The 13,158-nt window shown below is 45.6% G+C and overlaps 1 protein-coding gene across 1 annotated transcript in view; it reads left to right on the forward strand.

Annotated features, from left to right (window-relative positions):
• The window catches only part of MTHFS (methenyltetrahydrofolate synthetase), a 76,953-nt gene extending 73,837 nt beyond the window's left edge, over nt 1–3,116 (forward strand). The window contains exon 3 of the mRNA XM_088172601.1: nt 2,968–3,116. Within this exon, the coding sequence (XP_088028727.1) occupies nt 2,968–3,101 (134 nt within the window). The 3' untranslated portion in view covers nt 3,102–3,116. The remainder of the gene's footprint in view (nt 1–2,967) is intronic.
• Nucleotides 3,117–13,158: the final 10,042 nt, after the last annotated feature.

Here is a 13,158-nt window from a genome sequence, read left to right on the forward strand (position 1 = left end):
TTGCTTTCCTGTGCCACCCTCCTGGTGGTGCAGGAACCTGCAGAGACCTTTCCTTCATCTTTTCTCATGGCCCAGAGATCTGAGCAAGCACATTCTCACCACAGGAGTCAGGCAGGCACCAGCCTCCTGTCAGCAGAAGGAAGAATTAAGTCCTTTTAGATACACAAGGCATTTAGGAGGTTCAGGTTTGAGGGTTTTTTGCCCAAGCTGCTGGAGCTGTGACCTTCAAGGTATCGCCTTGACAACTTGTGCTTTTTAATAAAGCACAGTCTGGTGGAAGGGAGTTAATTTACATGGGTTTTCATTCTCTGAGCTCTGTCATCAGTGCACCAGACTCGCTTATTGAACTCCCCTGTCGATAGAGCAACCAACTGCAGCACATTCACATCCCACAGCCCAAATGAAGCACCTGTTCTCAGTTACTTGAGGATTGATTTCTCTTTTCCACCTAGTTTCCTTTCTTTCTCTGCTTTTGGCTTCTGCTTCTCCTGGCACCAACACAACTACTATGAGCTCCAGTTGGGGATGCAGCCACCTTAAACAGCCCTTTTATTTGCTTTGTGCCTTTTCTTTATTTCCCTTGCTCTGCTCTTTCAGCTGCCTCTCTGTCATTGGAAGTCCAGTTCAAAACAATCTGTGCAACCTAATGCGAGCCAACATGATTTTTTATGCTAGAGTTGTATAAAGCCAATAAATGAAAAGGAAAAATAATCATATTTCAGGCAGGTCTCTTGGGCTTACCAGGTTCTGCTATCAGAAGTAGCATTGAACATGCAAAATGCTTGAGCATATGAGTACCCTAAAGAACCAAGAAGATCCCTCTAATCCACCCCTTCACCTGGGCCATGTGGCCCCATGGGTCCTTAGCCCCTTCCCAGAGGGAGAGGGGAGGACTCACTGCAGGCTTTTGCAGTGCCAAACACACAGGTTGTGATCTGACCTAGAACTTTATTTTGTTTTTCCAGCTGCCGTGCTGGAATAGAGCAAGGAATGAGTTCTTTTAGAGTGTCTAGGGATGGATGTTATGGGTTAATTAATGCTTCAGCAGAGGTGATATATAAGGGAGAGTTATATGCATGTTTAAGGTGATTCATGCCGCCTCACTGGATTTAAGTCTAATGGGGAACTTATTTCACTGTATTTATGGGTAACGTCCATCCATATCCCAGATATCTCTCCAGGGAGCCTTCTCTCCACGGCCATCCAACTCCTCTGAAGAAATATGGACTCGTCAGTTCCCATCCTGGCTGTAAATCTGCAATTAACAGAACGGTCCATTTACTCCTCTGCCATGACAAGATGCTGATTCCTGCCAGGTTCCTCCAGGCACCAAACCCCTCTCCCCTTCCCTGCTGCAGCCCCACAGTCTGACAGCCCCACCCAGGGCAAAAAAAGCCTTTCACAGGGGAGCTGCATCTCCCCGGGCTGACTTTGCAGCTCTTTTCCCCCACTTCTCAGAGCCACTGCACACATGGATGGGACAGATCTAAGCCTGGGTTTTGGCTGCAGGAGCTGCTCCCCACTCTCAGCACAGCCAGTGCTGCCCTCCCTCATCCTCATTTTCCTTGTCTTTCCCTTGAGGTTTGATTCACTCCTGCCCTCAGGCAGAGCCATTTTCACATTGGACCTTCAGGGCCATCTTTTTTACATGACATTATGTGATTAATTTCCTGCTGAGGTGGCAGGAATAAAACAGTGCCACGAAAATCTGTTTAAATTCCTTTTCCTATCGTCTTTTTTTCCCTTTTATTGTTTCTTGGTTTATGCTAAACCTCAAGAAACTGCTGTCTAGTAACCCTCTGCCATCTGCTGTGCTGTTATCAAGGAGGAGCCATGCCCAGAGATGGTTTGTCTTCCTTCTTCTTCCCTTTTTGCTCTGCCACAAGTTTGCATTCTCACAGCTTCCTTTGGGCATATTCTACCTCCACTGATTCAAGAGCCACAAAGGTCTGGGCTGCTAAATTAATGTGCAGGCACAATAACATCAAACTAGTCAGAGCCCAGCATCATCCTATTTATATTAATATCCTATAAATATATTTGTTGTATGAAAATACAGGAAAGCCTGCATGCAGTCATGTACAAGAGCATGTAAACAACCTGAGCACAGGTTTGGGGGCAGAGACAGGCAGAAGGAAGGGAAAGGAGAAATGTAAATTCGGGTGCACAGTTTCTGGAATAGTCCCAGACCAGAGCCCTGGGTACAGCATGGCTGGATCATGATTAAAACACAGAATTTGCTCACACTGCGACTGGAGTTAAAAGCCACCAATTCAGAAGACTTCCTAGTCTGAAATGAAGCTTTCAAAAACAGAATTACAGAGAAAACTCAATAATCTGAATGCTCAATGAAACCACAAAGGGTTTTCATTGCATTAAGCAACACCTACAACCCCCATTTTTCCCATTAGGCAAGTACTGGGGATGCAGCAAGAGTGTGGAGGTATCAGTGATGCTTTTGAAATATGCTGGGGACTTGGTGCATGTGAATGTGTCTGTACCTTATGGAGCACAATAGGTTCCTGACCTATTTGGATGCTACACATGAATATATAAATATTAAATAACGGTTAAACTGCTACATCAATTCAATATCTTGACAAAAACATTTGACTGAGGCTTTTCCACACCAGAAAGATTTAGGCTGTTTTCCCTTTGGGACAGTTTTATCTGAGTGTAGTGCCAAGTCTACCCCATTAGATCTCTTTGCCAAGTCAAGCTCGTGAACATGTTGAACAAAGGAAAGTGCAAAGATTTCTTAAGGCAACAAAGACAAATCTGAGTCTCATCCTGTCCCTTTTACTGCTCAGCCTGAGCTGCAGGAGGTGGCTGGGGCTGAGAGCAGCACCCCAGCATCACCCCACAGGCTGTGACCACCAGCCAGGAGCACAAGCAGGGAGCACCAGGGCAATTTGGCAGCTGAAGGCAAGCGGTTCTAGCAACGAGCAATGTCTGCCCTCCCTCCAGGTCTGCAGGGAATCTCACTGGTGCAGATGGCTGGGAAAAGAGAAGGGAAAACTGCAAAGGAGTCGACCAAATACACATATGGAGAGTGGAGGAAGGGTGGCATCAGTGTCCAGGGCTTTGGACCATCAAGGTGAGTTTTGCTGGGATGAAGAGGAGTGAACTTGGGGATGTGGATTACAGCATGCCAGAGTGTTTAAACTCTATTTGTCACCACTGTCTGTCTCAGTTGGTTCCTTGGCTTATTTTCTAGCCTTGGACTCTGTGTCTCACTCAGACTCACCCGCAGTTTGAAAACCTCACAGCTCACTGACAGCAAAACGCTTCCTTCGTCCTTTTAATCCTGTGTTAGCACAGAAAGTGGATCCCCAGGAGCTGCAAGGCTGTGCCAGCTCAGCTGTGGGGTGCTGGAGGATGGGGGAAGGAGGCAGGAGGAGCAGTGCAGGAGGGTTTGCCTGCCTGTGCCACTGACTGTCAGTGTGCACCCCTGCCTGGCCTGAGACCCTCCCCTGGCTGCTGAACCTCCCCTTGCCCTTCCCCATCTGCTCTGGGCCAACCTCTGGGCCCCTTCTCCAGCACAAGTTTTCCATCCTTGTGCTTTGAAGACCTATTGGTATTTGATGATCTCTGCATATACTCTCTTCTTGGGGTTAACTTTGGAATATTAACTTTTTACAGCAAAAGGTCCTTACAGCAGCTGCAGAACTGAGGATGCTTTTCAACAGCAATGAGCAGCACAGTTTGAACCCAACACCAAGTCAAGGCACGTTGATGAGTTTCCCAAGACTGTGCACAACTAAATAAAATGATGACATTACCTCATTCACTACCAGATTTTTCTGAATTGGTCGAAGATTTAAGGTGTCTGTTAAAAGATTCTTGTGAACTGAATTTTATGGAATATATAGGTTATCACAAATGTCTCCTGTGTTCCAAATCCAAGATCTTGGCTATCAAACTAACTAGATCAAACTAACTAACTAGAATAAGAGACAACTTGTATCTGAGATACCGTTAATAAATCACCCAGGGTGGCAGAAGGGGGATCTCCCTTGTACAGCAATTTAGAGAGATTAAGTGACTTGCCCAAGGTCACATAGGAATCCAAAGCCAGAGCCAAGATTTCAATCCAGTTCTTCAGCAAATGCCTTAGCCTTTAAGTCTACCCTTTCCTCCTCAACACAGAGTGTGAAAAAATATTGCAGAAATCTCAAGTTCAAACTACTTGCTACTTGGAGAGCAGCCCATGTCCTGGCTCTTTTATCAGTTTATGTGGAAAGACTCCAAGACATTACTTATATTGACTCAATATTAAATGGCAATAACCACCACAACAGATTTACTGTCTGGCAATGTCTTCCTGTCTGCTACGGTAACAGTAATGATAATTTTTTTTCTTCATTAAAAGATTTAGGTTCTTAGTCCCTCTAGCAACTTTTTCAATTTTCCTGTTCTTGGGAAGATCAAATCCTTATCCACGGTGTTATTTCATGGAAAGATCACACCTGGTGCTATTCCATTGCAGGAAACAGGTTTTTCCTGGGAGTGATTCTGTGTTTGAAGGCAGCATTTGACTTTCATGCTGTCAGTGCCCACGTGGCAGCAACCCATGGGCAGATCAGGGATGCTGTGGGGGGACACAGTGAGCAAACATCTGCTGTTTCCTGGGAAAAGGTTCGGCTCCAGTGCTGAAAGAAGTGCCTGACAGTCATGGTTAGAGGCAATGAGAGGCTCTGACATTGCTGTGCTGGCTGAAAACCAGCAGGATGTGCAACAAGAAAAATATTAATTATGGACCTACAATGAAGCAATATATTTTATCTTTCTGCTACCTCAGAGGAGGGTCCAAAACAGAATTTTGGGAACTTGGTTTCAGTCATACATTCATTGCACCAAGACAGGACTTTAAAGCTGTGATGTGTCAGAAACCTGCCTTAGCACTTGGGCTCAGGGACGAACAAGTGCTGCCCCATCCCAGCTTTCTGAGGCAGGGTTCTGAGCCCTGAGACTGCCATGGGGCAGAAAGATGGACCTTATTGTCATGGAAATCCTGCACCTCCTGAAGCTTGGTTGTTTGATACCGATTTCAGCAGGGCCAGGCTTTCAAGCTATGTTGTTTGCTCATTAATTTCTCCTGCCTTTGCTTGCCCAAGTACAGTGCAGGTGACTGAAGCCATGAGTCCAGTTTAGTCGGTTTGGAAGTGCAATTTGCCCTTGTCTATTGTTACCAAACCACACAAACACTCATCCAGGCTTCTGCAAACATCAAAAACAGCCTAAGGAGCTCTGGTCCTCCCTTTTGCCCTACAGAAAAACAGCAAGAGGCAAGAAAGAGGCAGCATTAAGGCAGCACTTGTTTGTGCTGGCTCCACATGTTCAGTGCTGGAGTGAGGGACCTCTTCCCAACTGAGCCATATGCTGGAGAGAACAGTGAGAAATGTGAGGTAAATGATTTCTCTGACACCTCCCACATTCAGCTAGGCTCTGTGAGTGTCACCTCGCTCACCACTGCAGTTGCTCTCTCATTAGGAGCAATCCCCAGACTGTTCATGTCCCAGGGGAGCCTGGTGGCCTCTGCTCTGCAGCATCAGGCTGTTCTCTCCCTGGGCTGCTCTTCTCCCACTCACCTCCCTTTCAATCTTCATATATATTTATTTTTTTTCCTCACACATCAAAGGGGAAAAGGCAGAGAAATGTCAACAATTAATCTCAAGGTTAGTGCTGAAGTTCTGCTTTTCCATGGCAAATGTCAGAATCTGTATCCACCCCTTCAAGAGATGAAATAAGGCTAATGAGCTTGCAGTGCAGGAGGTGTGGTTCTGTGCCTGACCCTGCAGGGACAGGGAAACAGGCAGTAGAGGAAATATTAAAACTAAACACCTACTTGCAGAGTGTCTTTGTTATTCAACCACTCTTTGATAATGGGCTGTCTTATTTTCCTGTGCTGAGCAAGCACAGCACTGGTTTCAGAATGATGCTTAAGTTTATGTTTAAAATTAAACTGTTTTTGCAGGAGTCCAAGTACATGCAGAAGCACCATCCTGAATAACAACACACTGCAGGGGAGGGTGGGGAAGAGATAGAGGAGCACCTATGTCACATGAGTCAGAATTTCATTAAAGAGAATCTCTGTCCAAGCTTTTTCTTCTTTGTTGGCCTTGTTTACCCCATTTGGTACCCAAATGCCACCCATTCTCTCTAACGGGTTTTGCAGGTGATGAACATCTGTGCGTTTTCTTGGGGAGAGGCTTTCCAAAGCAAGTAGGAGGGATGCTTGGGCTCAGGCAGTGATCCCAGCCCAGGCACACAGAGGGCACATTCCCACTGAGACCCTTCAGCCTTGTCATTACCACAGGATAATTTTTTTTACTGCACAGTACCACAAGGCAACTTTCCCTCCTGTTGCATGCTGTATATGTATAAATGCTGTGCAAACTGGTAACTCTGAGGGACTTATTCTACAGCACACAAGGCACCAGGCTGTGAGAATTACCCCAAGATACCCCTCCGTGGTGGCAGCAGTGAGGTGGGCACCACCACTCTGCCTGGGAAATGAGTAAATATTTGTACAGTATTCAGAAGAGGTAAGGTAGGGCTAAATTATTCATTCCAATTAGATACTTTGCAAATGTTTCCCTTTTCATCTCATCTTAATTCATTTCTGAATGAGTTTGAATTTCATTTGATGCATTTCTTATAATTGACCAGATGCTGTTTGGGCACAGAGTTTCCAAACAGCCCGGGCTGTCTCACAGGCAGCTCTGTCCCTCTCTTTCTCTCCCCACTCCCCTGCTGTTCTTGATTATTATTCCAGCTATATGGCTGGCCATATGTATTCTTTCTGCTTCCTAATTACTCTGAAAATTTTCCAGGGGAAAACTGAACCAGCATACTCCTGTTTGATTGAATTTTTTTGATAGAGGATCTGAGGATCATTCTGAAGAGGAAAAAAAATCCATTCGCCCAAGGACCAGACTGGGCTGCTTTACTGGGTAGAGTGACTCAGAGCCACTCCTCTCTGTCTCCTCTTCTTGTCCTCTCCTCTTTCACACGCCCAGCCTTGTAAAAGCCAGATCATCACCAGGCTCTGGAAAGCGGCAGATCCCCCTGGGTTCCCCCTGGGTTTCGGATTTGCAGGGAGGTTTTTGGGTGATGCTGGTGAGGAAGGTGCAGCTGCCAGGCAGGGTCAGGCGAGGCGAGGCAGGGCTGGCAGCAGCTGCAGTGTCCTTGGTGCAAAGTTTCACCTTCTCAATAAACACGGGCAGTTCCATTCCCCAGCGCCGAGTGACGCCGGCTGGATCCCACCCGGGGCTCCTGCTCTTGGCATTCCGAGGCTTTGATGGCAATTTGCTATTAACCTACAGTGAGGGCAGCTCTTCTGCTCGATGCTAATGATGCCAACATTGCAGGCACTTGCTTGAGACTGGAGAACTTTAGCTGCTGACTGTGTCTATTCTTAGTTTCCTCTTCCAGCAGTAGAAAATAATGATCCATCAGCTCCAGTGGAGCAGTGCTGATTTACACCTGCTGAGCACCCAGCCTAAGGTGTTTTGTTTATCACATCATTAAAAAAAATAAATCACAGAATCATTCAAGTTTAGATTATGAAAATGTGGTTTTGTGATAGAGCATCTGGGCAGCACATTTAGCAGAGTTTCTCCTCTCCTGCACAGTACCAAGTACTGGCATTATTTAGTATCATGTGATGATTTTTAAAAATGTATTCAGCTTTTGCCTTCTATTATCTTGGATCATTAGCCAGCATCCTGTTATGCAATGTGATCAGTGAAGCTTGGTGCAGTACCTCACAATGTGATATCATTTCTCAAACAGAGCATGCAGTGGGGAAGAAATTAATTTCTCAAAGTTGTGGCATCATTACTGACACAGGGAAATCAGATGGCTTCCCTGGTTGTTTTAAAGGGTTTAAATGTTCAGGCTGAACACTGAACTGAGAACACTGGAGAGTTATTTAATAGATCCATTTCCAGGACAAGAGGGCTATTTTCTTTTAGGAACGATTACATTAGTGAATGAAACTGTGCTCTCTTAGGTTTCCTTTTTGTTTGGAGCTGTCAGAGTAAACTCCAGTTTGTGGACATACCCCAGAGACAAGGGAGATGAAGGCACAGGGAAGATCAGACCTCCATCCACAGGATCTCTGATAACCTCCTGCAATTCATAATTGAACGGATGCCTCCAAGGCAGCTCCACTGTTCCTGGGCAGGGTGCAAGCCGAGGATCTGATTAGCCATGGATTCATCAGACAGCTCAGTGTGCTGCATTCGTGGCACAGGGTCCCAGAGCATCCCTCTGCAGGCACACACAAGGGGTGCAGCCCCCCCAGCCTTGCCTGCTCTGCAGGGCACAGCACTCTGCAGTCCAACACAGGCTTTGTCCCGGGGGAGGATGAAAACAGTTGTGTAATTTTCTCCTGAACAAATGATAAACTGACCTTCCCCGGATAAGCCACTGGAAACAGAAGAAAATTGCCACACTTTTTTGTTCAAATGCCTGGACCCTTTTTGTACATCCACAGTTTAGAAGTATGAATCACTCATGCAGAGGCATTCGTGCAGATAAAGTGCTGTGCAACACTTTGAAAAATTACCTCCAGAAATATGGTTCAAATGATGCAAATCCAAGGGATGTGATATGGTGTTGAGAACTCATTAAAATTTTCGCTTCAAGAAGTTTCCTTAAAAAAATTGTTGCCTATGCTGGAACCAGGTGCACAGTCTCAGCCTCGGAGCAAAATTAGTTTGTTTCTTCCTTGGGAACGGAGTAGCCAAAGTTCATGTCAGATACTGCTTTCACTTTTTCATCCCTAAATTGTTATGCACAAATAAATAAAGTAAATAAGATGTTTGTCCTTGCCCACCAGCCCAAAAGGTGTGAGAGGACATCAATGTTTCTGCTCAAGCTGTGACCTGCTGTGCGTGCCAGCAGCTGGTGGAATTGTCTCTCAGGGGTGAAGAGGACACCTCCCCATCTGCTTTGCATTTATTAGCCTTGACTTCAAATAACAGACACACATTTTGCAGCAGTGCAGCTGAAAAACTCATTTTTTTTGCTAGGAGACATGTCAAGCAGGAATCCAGATAAGTGCCCTGAAGTCATTACAGCCTCAAAACCTGAGCACAGAACAAAGACACTGACCCAGCCCAGGGGAGGGGTCCCTCAACCCCTACATACCAAACAGATATAAGTAGCTCCCATGGAGGTGACCACAGCAAATCCCTAATTCTTCTTCATCCAGCCAGGATCACTACATCCTGCTCTCTGCTCTGGGGGCAGCAGAGCCACAGGATTTCTGGGATCACTCATGGAAGGAGATGAAAATGACCCCTAAGGCTCCCCGTGTCGCTGTGGCTGAGCCTGGGTGGCCTGGTCCTGGTGGGATGGTTTCCTCAGACATCCTGGGCTCCAGGTCACTCACACACAGCCAGCAGAGTGACCCAGCAGGCAGCAAAGCCCTGCTGCTGGCCATAGCTCCAGCTCTGACACCCTCCAGAGACACAAGGCAGCTGCTTACAGCCACCCCACCCTCCAACTCTGTTAGTCCCTGAAACTTCCTCCAAGGGCATCTGGGATCTAGTTTTTTCCCCTTATTAGTTCCCTGCTCCTTCAGGAATCCAGCATTTGTGAGCACGTGCCTGCTCTGGGCAGCCCTGCACACTCTGAACACCAGCTTCTGCAATGAGTTCTGCCTTTCTAATGCACTTCTTAGGGATGCAAATTTTTGCAAATGAGAAATGTTCTCTAACATTATGGATACAGTTTATTTTTGTGGAGATCAGAGAATCTGGCAATGTTACACAGTGATGACATTATTCCTACTCTGAAAATTCAAAAACTCATTGAAATACTGTCAGTTGTGTATTTAATTTTTTTCCTGCCAGTTGGTGAGAGGAAGAGCACAGATTACAGGCACATTCCAAATGTTTGGCTTTTCCCTGCACTTTTTCAAAGGGAAGAATCATGTATCAAAAGGAAGCAGGAGATTTCCCTTTCTCCTTCTAATATTCAAGGCCAACCAGACCTTCAGCTCCTTTAAGAAGAATTTGCAATGGAAGCAGCAAAGCACAAATTGCAGATACACCAAAATTTTACCTTTCTTCCTCTGTTTCCCTACTAAGATTGGGGAAACTTTACAAATGGTGCAGTTACCAGGTGTCTAAGCAATATGACATTGCTACTTTATGCTCCTTGTTGCCCAAAGCTGGGCTTGATGGACACATAACTCAGTGCTAAAAGGAGACTGGTACAGCCTGGGTCTTTAACTCATTTTTCTATAAAACTGAGTCCATTTCTATTATGCTGTATAAAACCCCTGGCAAGAGAGAGTGGCAGGGAAGGCAGGTATTCATCCTGAAGCTTTGCAATAGAAAAAAACAGGATGAGAAGTTTAAATTACGTGCCCAAGGCTACACAGCACAGGAGTGCCAAATTGTAGGTGGAAACCAGCAGCCCATGGTCCCCTCCCTTCATTTTATGCTGTTGAAGTGTTGAAAGAGGCATTGCTTCCCCAGGCCAGGAAGGCTGGCATTTCTTTGCCTGCAGCCCCTGTTAGAAATACTAATTTAACTTTCAGTTATGCAGTTTACAAAGAGGAATACTAAAGGGAATGTTTGCAAGAGATTTCCTGAAGCAGGCATGCAAAGCAACAAAGACTTTACACTGGCATATTTCACGTCTGCACAAAGGACCCAGGGAGTGCCCTAATGAAGGATGGTAATTCATTTCCATTCCTTTTACTTATTTTTGCCTGTTTACCCATAAATCTGTTCTTTGTTTAACATAAAAAATAGAAACACTTAGGACGACAACTTCAGATGAGAGATTGATGAGCTGATGGGGAGGAGGCTGAACATTCACTCCTTCATTCCCAGCTCACAGAGGAAGTTGCATCTCTTATCTCTTCTGCTTCTAATTAAAAGGGTTTGCAGATTGTTAAGGACTTTGGAGTGCAATGCTGTGTCTTGTTTGTGTGTACATCAAGCTTATGAGTAGCTGTGGGTAGCTCAGTCTGGTTTTGCAGGAGCTGGGAGGATTTTGGAAGGAACAAAAGTTCTGGCTTAGAGGTGAGATGCACAGGTATGAGCATACATCATTGTCATCACACTGTGGAGGAAGTTTTTCATATTCACCCTGCTGGTACATCTCCAATAGTTCAATTTACATGGGAGCATCCAGACTTCCTCTGCAGCTCTTGTGTTGTGTGTGGTGGGTATTTAACACAGCAGAGAAAGGAATGATGAAACCTGGCTTGGAAGTGTGTGGGAAGTTTCAGAGAATTTCTCCCTCAGCCTTTATTCATCTCTGCTGTCTCTATGAAGGAAAGCAGCCTCTGAAGGAAGGACAGTCCCTTTTCCACTAAAAGCTTGGCCGATAAAAAGTTTGCAGAACCTAGTTCAGAATCAGGCAGGTGTTAGCAGATGAAATCCTATTGATAACATCAGTAAAAATTCCATTGATTTCAGTGGTCTAAGGCTTCTTATCCAGGGCTGGAGTTCAACAAAACCCATTGAAAGTATGTCCTTCTCTTCCTATGGAACTTGTAAACAATGTTACTCTAGGAAGGAGTGAAAGGAGTTTGCCAAGAGCCTTATTTCTGTGCTCGACATTCACAGATGGTCAAAGAAATAACCTCTGGCAGAAGGTTGCACTAGAACAGCTTTGAAAACCAGGGCCTGTGTATCCCATCTTCTGAGTTTGTGAGCTTATTAAGTTTTTAAAACCAATTCTGTAATTCCCTTTAATTCCAATAACCTTTGCATGGATTGTTGACACTTCTATTGAAACTGCCAGATGCAGTTAACGGGAGTTGCCGCTCAGGTTTACATGTGCAGGTGCTGTTGTTGTGAGCAGCTTTGTGCAATTAATTCAGCTGTCACAGGGACTTTGGAAGCCTGCTGTGGATCAGATTGTATCTGTCTATTTTAGGGCTGATCAAGAATCCTCCCCAAGCAAAGGTAATCCGTAGATGGACCCCTCAGCCATTAAATCCCACCCCACTTCTAAGCACAGGGACTGCTACCTTTGTTCCCCAACACTGGCCAGAGAAACCAGGCTGAGGGAAGGACAGCAGCTGCTCCAAGAGCTGGAACAATTTCCTTTCCTAGTCAGTGGCTGCGGTAAAACTGTCCCGGGGCAGAAAAATTCACCCTGCTTGGGGGTTATCCAAAGTTTACAACACGTAAGTGTTGAGCTCTGGATTCATCTCACCCAACATGAAACCTCTGCAGATCCCACTCGAAGAGAGACAATCAGGTGTGCAAAAATGCCACTGGGTACACCTGCCTGGGCAGTCAGACTACAAAATATTGGCATCTACCCAGTGCCAGGTACCCAAAACCTCTCTGCAGTAACTCTTTGAAGCCAGTTTGACTCACCTGAAGTTTCTGCTGCTCTGTGTCCCTCTGTTTCAGAAGCAGATTGTGAGTCCAGACCCCATTTAACTCTCCCAAACCTCCCTGGTCCGACTGCCTGCATCCAAGAAATGCCCTGCTCCGTGGTAGTTTTAAGTGGAGATTTTTGCACCCTGATAAATTCCCAGGCTGATAGATGAGGGTAACCAATATCAATGAGCACTAAGGATCAGCCCAGCATTTCCCACCACGGGACAATACCGGATAAAAGCCAAGTTATTATTATCATCACTGTCTCTGGAGTTAAGCCTTGCTCCACTTTTTAAAGCCTTCGATAATTAGGTGGGAAGATAAAAATATGTAATGGGAAAGAGATACTGTGGGTCTTAAGCAAACACCTAGCTGGAACAGGAAAGGTGGCTCCAAAACTCTGTCACTGACCTTGAATTACTCTCTGCTGCTCAGTGTGGGGTGACTCATCCTCTCCAGGGGCTCCCTTAGGAACATCTGATCCTTGCAGCCCATCAGGGGTCAAGTTCCCACTGAGACCCCCGGATGTGATGGCCCTGGCTGTCACCAGGGCTGAAAGCATTCAGGGCTGACCACCTTAAGCTCCTTGCTTTCATTAATCTCCTGTCATTAATTGCAAGGGAATTTCTTCTGCTGTGATACACTTATCCAATACCATTAACACTCCAGACATGAACTGCTTCAGAGCAAAGAAGACTCAGGGGTCTCATGGTCTTCATGAGAATGCCCTTCTAAAGTGAATTAGTATGTTAACCCTTCCACAGCCCACCCATCTTTTAAATATGTGTCACTT

The sequence above is a fragment of the Sturnus vulgaris genome, chromosome 13, assembly GCF_052056855.1.
Source record: "Sturnus vulgaris isolate bStuVul1 chromosome 13, bStuVul1.hap1, whole genome shotgun sequence".
NCBI classification, from domain to species: Eukaryota; Metazoa; Chordata; class Aves; order Passeriformes; family Sturnidae; genus Sturnus; species Sturnus vulgaris.